General features: G+C 39.7%; 1 protein-coding gene across 2 annotated transcripts; it reads left to right on the top strand.

Moving 5' to 3' along the window:
* The first annotated feature begins 811 nt into the window (after positions 1 to 811).
* LOC148018374 (flavanone 3-dioxygenase 2-like) lies at positions 812 to 5,651 on the top strand. 2 transcript variants are annotated; one of them, XM_087661981.1, is made up of 4 exons: positions 812 to 1,130; positions 2,174 to 2,400; positions 2,488 to 2,827; positions 5,049 to 5,651. In XM_087661981.1, exons 1-4 carry the CDS (start codon positions 1,104 to 1,106, stop codon positions 5,256 to 5,258), a joined length of 804 nt encoding a protein of 267 aa, XP_087518107.1. In that variant the 5' UTR covers positions 812 to 1,103; the 3' UTR covers positions 5,259 to 5,651. The 2 variants fall into 2 exon arrangements, with proteins under 2 accessions (XP_087518107.1, XP_087518106.1); XM_087661980.1 differs by lacking the exon at positions 812 to 1,130 and adding an exon at positions 1,139 to 1,580.
* The last annotated feature ends 817 nt before the right edge of the window (positions 5,652 to 6,468 follow it).

The following is a 6,468-nucleotide window of genomic DNA, read 5'->3' on the forward strand; positions in this document are numbered from 1 at the left end:
CATAGTGTACCTTCTTTTGAACTTTTCATATGCAGACCATTTCTTGTGTTCTTGCCTCACTTGAAATACTTTTGTGAATTTTGGTTTGTTGGTTGTATAAGGATAGAAGTAATGCATTTCATAAAATCATTGGAACGAAGTTATGTTCATCCCACACCATGTTTACTACCTACCTACCACTTTTTCTCTAGTTTATTTATGTAGTAGTGTTGATTGGACATGAGAAGTCACACTTATAGTGATGGAACTTATGTCTTATCGACATGTGGTGTTAGTGTACTATTCCCTTAGTATGATGTCTACAAGCAAGCCTCATATATGACACCACATAAGCAAAAGTGGATAGTATCACTTAGATTCTTGTCATGATTGAATCATTGTACATAACACTAACACTTACTATTATACAAACTTATGCCCTTCACCTAAACTAGACATGTCTAAATACCAAGATAGAGTATCATATTTTGGCATCAAAATCATAATCCACAATTAGCACTATACAAAGATTGACCTTTGACAATCCATAATATTGAAGTCCATGGAAAAAGTAGTAGCAATGGTGGAGATTAGCGCACTAAGTGTCATTGTTATTAGTTCTTTAGTGATCACACTATGCCATCAAATCTTGGGTCTAGTTGATTCCTTTGGGTAAAATATCATATTGTCCTTCCTTGTAAGGCCTATGAAACATAGGGTGGTCATAGATGCTAACGTATAAACATAATGATTGTAAATATTTACATATTGATGTTCTAAACTTTATTTAAAGGTAGCACATCCCAAAACATCAAAGTTCCTTGGAGATGGTGAAGTTTGACATTTATGCTACCAACATTTAAGTTGTAGGGATGCAGGGAAACTAGGGTCCAATTGTTACAAATCCAAAATCATGACCATAGAATTCATAAACATTGACTCTTTTGAGAGATAGCACAAGTATTTCATGTTGACTAAGTGAATGCCATTTGAAATGGCTAAGTAGCACATGTGCTAGAAACAATCAAGGGGAATAGCCCAATGCTATTGTATCAAGTCATAGACCTCTACAAAAAGCCCTCCAATCATTATAGAGTTTAGGATAGAAGACAAACCTTATATATATGTGGTTTGGAGAGCACAATCTCAAGGTGCATTTTTTATACACTTACCTCACTTTCTTCTTCTTTCATTGTTGATCTATACATCCTTTAAACCATCCTTTACCTGATATGGATTTAGGCTCATGTGTAATGAGTGCACAGAAGAACTCGAAGCTAATACCTAATCAAGAGTTCCAAAAGAAGGATGTAATATACATTGGAAGCATACAAGAACCTCATTATGCAATCCTACATTCTTTCCTTTGGAAGGACCCGTTTACATGCAAAATTAAACTAGTGCAAGAGGTGGCAAATGAGTGTGGTGAAACAGTCCCTCTAAAGTATGAATTGCCGATGTCACATAGACCATGCTTGGATGAAGTGTGTCACACAGTGCACATGCCTGTTGTGGACCTTCAAAATTTGTGGAGTGATGGGGGTAGACAAAAGGCATTGGCAGATTTTAGAAGTGCATGCCAAGAATGGGGTGTTATGCAGGTAGGCACATGAATTCAATCATGGCTTCATTATTTCATTGCTTTCATTTTTCTAGATGCAAAATATTATGCATTTCAAAGCATTATTGATTAATTTATTGGCTTATTGCTTGTTGAATTGGTGATAAAGATTTAAGTGGAAGTGTCTTTAAAAGATCATGACCCCCATGTTTTGTTTATGGAAGAAGTCCAAGTGCAATTGCCTGATTGCTTTGGTGGAGAACATGGTTATTAGGGGGTGTAGCGAGTGCATAGGATGTGATACATAGGTAGGTGTAACTTCTTTTTTCTTCGAGAGAGACATATGGGTTTATAACTTCAAGTGGCATGTAGAAGATTTGGCGATTTTAGGTAGTTGCTTAGCGCATTAGATGGTTGTAGCAATTACATGGAGAGAGAGAGAGAGAGAGAGAGAGAGAGAGAGGGAGGGAGGGAGGTGTGCGTGCGTGCGTGTGAGTGAGTGAGTGTGTGCTGGGGGCGCCATGACTGAGTGAGTGTGTGCTGTTCGTTTGGGGGGGGGGAGGGGGCGCCATGACTGAGCGAGCGTAGGAAATGCACGGTCTAATTGACCTTATTTCTTGTCCTAATGAGAAGGTGATAAATCATGGGGTGGACAAGGAGGTGCTAGGGAGGATGTGGGCGGCGGCCCAAAGGTTCTTTGCGCTGCCAGGCGAGGAGAGGGCGAAGGTGTACATGCGGGACCCACGGAACCACACCAGCGACACAGAAGGAGGAGGCGATGATGGAGTGGTGGCGTGGAGGGAGACGCTAAGGTTCAGAGGGGTGTGGGACGACCGGGACGGCCTGCCGGACTTCTGCAGGTAATATACTCAAAGGCAACAAGATAAGATAAGGCCCAAAAAGAAAAAAAAATCAGAAAATGACAGTAAAAGAAAATATGATGGCAGAGAGCCGATGGAGGAGTATCAGACGGAGATGAAGGCGCTGGCCGGGAAGCTGGCGGGGACCTTGATGGAGAGCCTGGGCGGCGGGGCGACGGCCCGCAACGGAGGACAGGGGCGTGCGCTGATGTGCAGCAAGAGCGGGCTGAGCGCGCACCTGTACCCGTCCTGCCCCCAGCCGGCCCTTACGCTGGGCCTCCGCCCGCACACCGACATCACTACCCTCACCCTCCTCTTCGACGGCGGCAGCGGCGGCGGCCTCCAATTCCAGAGAGGCGGCCGCTGGTTCCAATTCCCCATCGCCTCGGCCGACTCCCTCACCCTCGTCCTCGGCCAGCAAACCCAGGTATCTTCTACTACTACCACCACCACCACTTTAATTACCGCCCGCCCGCGCGCCCCGCTCCCTAGATCACTTAAGTCTCATCACAAGTTCGTTTAAGTCTCCTCCGGGCATGCCCATGCCCTTCCAATGATTTCATTCAACTAGTATGGATGACCCTTTTGAGCTCCTTGCCTCTCATCCATGCCAATCTATTGAGTCACCTATGTTTGACCCCCCTTCTATCCCCTCCCCCCCTTTAAGAATTTGCTCTCTTCTTTTTGTTTTCTTATCAATCACACACATGTCCACCATAACACACACACAGGTGTGCAGATACCTAGGACATTGGTCCTTAGTTGAGCAAGCCCAAAAACCTAATGCTTGGGGGGGGGGGGGGGCGCGGGGGGGAGAGGTACGGGACAAGGAGGGAGGGAAGTAGAAGGACATACAATAAGGAGGTAGGAGTCAAGTTATTCACAAATTCCAATCCCCCTTGAAGTATATCCTATAGTTACAACAATTCAACTCTAAACATTAGCATGCACTCATTACCCATTCTACTCCTTTTGGATACCATATCCCTAGTTGGGAAAACCAAGACATATGTGACATCAATCATTAAAAGCTTCCAATAAACTTTTTTTTAAAAATGTGAGAAACATATATTATTTATGTATCACCAATTCATTTCTCTTGAAAAGATAGGAAAGTAGCATTATCAAAAGGAAAAAAGTACACAATCATTCCATCAACATGACATGATTATTCTTGACAAGATGCTTCACAAGTCTTAGTATTTCAAATTTCACAAGCGAACCACATCTCCGATGATGTTGCATAGTCCCTTTAGCCAATTTAAGACAACTTTCCTTATTGAAATGTTAGTAATAGCAACATATGGTCTATGATGATGTTGCATAGTCGCTTTAGCCAATTTAAGACAACTTTCCTTATTGAAATGTTATTAATAGCAACATATGGTCTATAATTGCAACATGACGCCCATTGTAAGGATATAGATGATCACCACATGATTCTTCATTTGACATTTGTGTAATTCAAATCAAGTAGGACAATAAGGCATACTTCATTTTATAAACATGCAATTTTCCATGTCCTCATAAATAGCATTTTATAGCATGCAAAAGCTACATTGTACATATGCTATACATGTACCATTCTAATTCACGATACAAAATATATGTAGGTTTACAAAAGCGCATCTAAAAAGTATAGCCAAAATACATACAAAGTAGCCATTCAAATTAGATGTTATATGCACATGTGGGAGAAGATTTTTTAGTTCACAAGAATTACACATGGATTTACAAAAATGGCATTTTAAAAAGCATTATTGAGACAATAGCACATATTCTCTTGACTATTGCTCTATGGTGAGTTTTCTTTTTCTCCTTGATGGTTGAGAAGGGAAAGAGTTAAGGCCCTAGAGAATAGTATAACAAAGTAAAGGATTAAGCTCAATAACTCTCCCTTTATTATTACTATAAAATGTCCTTATGAGCAATGTGAACAAACATAATTGAGGAGGTCAACAAATTGCACACATACACACATGCGCATGCACGTAGGCACGCATGCGCACGCGCGCGCGCACACACACACACACGTGTGCGCACACATGCATGTACATGTGCACCTAACAACATGTGCATGCATGCATGCGTGTGTGTGCACGTACATAGATGCATGTGCGTGCACACACACACACACACACACACACACACACATGATGATTTGTTTTAATTCAATCTATGCATATGCATGCTCTTTGGATTTCTAAGAGAGTTAACATGATGGGGTGATGTGAATGGAAGATGAAAAGAGTGTAGTGACTTTTCTAATAATCTAACAAACTGAGATCTAGAGCTTTTTAAAGCGTATTATACTACACTTTTAGTGGTGAAATTTGCATGCAAAAATTTTCACAAATTAACTTATTGAAATAATAATTTTTGATCCACAACGTGTCTTATATGTTGATGTTTGATAAAGAGTGTAAGTTTTGTGTAAAAAATGGAACTTTGGTTAGCTCAAGGAATCCTTTTATTCAAGACATTAGATGAAGCATCTACATTGAATGTCATGTCATTATGAGTTATTGCTCTTAGAAAAATATGAATACACATGTAAACTTTCTATGATTCATAGGTTCAATGGTTGGATGAAGGTACACGTGTAGTTTTGGTCTACAAAATATGCTCACAATGTTCTTGTCTTGCAGAGGTTGAGCAATGGAAAATACAAGTGCCTTCCTCATCGGGTTGTAACTAATTCTATGAAGAGCCGTATGTCTATTGCTAGTTTCTTCCTTCCCCCTACAGATGTGAAAATAGGCCCTCTTTCCCACCTTGTTGAGCCTCATTGCCCCACTCCCTTTGATGAAGTTGCAATTGAAGAGAAGATTCCTCTTGCTTCGTCTTGGTTCAATTAAAGAATGGGAGTTGAACTATCCTACTCGCTAAAAATTAGAGGAGTTATCTTCATGAGACACAACCACAATTTTCTCTTATGTGAGAGCAACTATGAGATTTGATAGTGTATCTAAAATATAGTTGACTTAAGATTGGATAGTGCTCAATGGTCATGTATGGACATGTACAACTATAGGTTGACAAGTGCACATTTACGTGCACTCGCACAAACACATAGATTTGACCTTGATACGATGGTTAGACTTGCTCATGTAGTATAAGGAGCATCTCTTATGGAATGAGTGATATTTATTTTTCCTAATGGGGGACCTCTAATGGTCCATGTGACCTTCAAGTATCCTTGCTCAATTTCTTTCAAACGGGCATTGCCCACAATGATTACATTTCATCCACATTTGTATACATATTACACGTAAACTTTGTACCATGCTTGAAGATGATGATGTAAAATTATGATTGTCTAACTTCTTTGGCTAATTTGAACAAAGTTAAAACCTCCACTAGTACTCTACTTTTTATGCAAACCTAAATACTATATGGAACTCACAAGGTTGCAACTTATAGGATAAAACTTTTCGATATATCTTCTTGAGTGCTTACTTCATTACTTTATAGTTAGAAAACTAAAGGATCTTTTCTTATTTACTTTCCACGAGCGACTATTAGAGTACTTGAGGTAGAGTTAGACCACATGAATTGAGTTTTAACCTCTTCTTCTCTAATGTATATGCTAACCATTAAGATGCCAATATACATCTAACATAATTACCTCATGTGTGCATGGATGAGTGTGTACGTATAGTATGCATATACGGATCTACACGTTTTGATTTCATGAATTAAAAATTTTAGGCTAAAGCTTTTGTACATGTGAAATAGTTGAAGATTTATTAAAAGAACCTTCATCTTGTGCAGTCTTGCTAGACCACTTTAATTGAGTTGGAATCACTTTTTGCCTAATAGAGAGACCGAGCACAAGCATAGTACACCCTTGTGCACAACTATGCATGCAAGCATGCCCCTCTTTCATGAATACATTTGTGACACAAACTAGAATTTATGTTTAGCAAAAATACATGCCAATCATGTTGCTACAAGAATGTGAATTGGTTCTTAACCAGATATTAAGGGTGAGTTTTTGGCTAAAGTTATCAAGACTTGAGGTAGTGGGTGATAGTAGAATTTGTCTTTATTAAATCAAATCCATAT

Source organism: Lygodium microphyllum, chromosome 21 (genome assembly GCF_053477565.2).
Source record: "Lygodium microphyllum isolate KBCC chromosome 21, Lygodium_microphyllum_v1.1.10, whole genome shotgun sequence".
Lineage (NCBI taxonomy): Eukaryota > Viridiplantae > Streptophyta > Polypodiopsida > Schizaeales > Lygodiaceae > Lygodium > Lygodium microphyllum.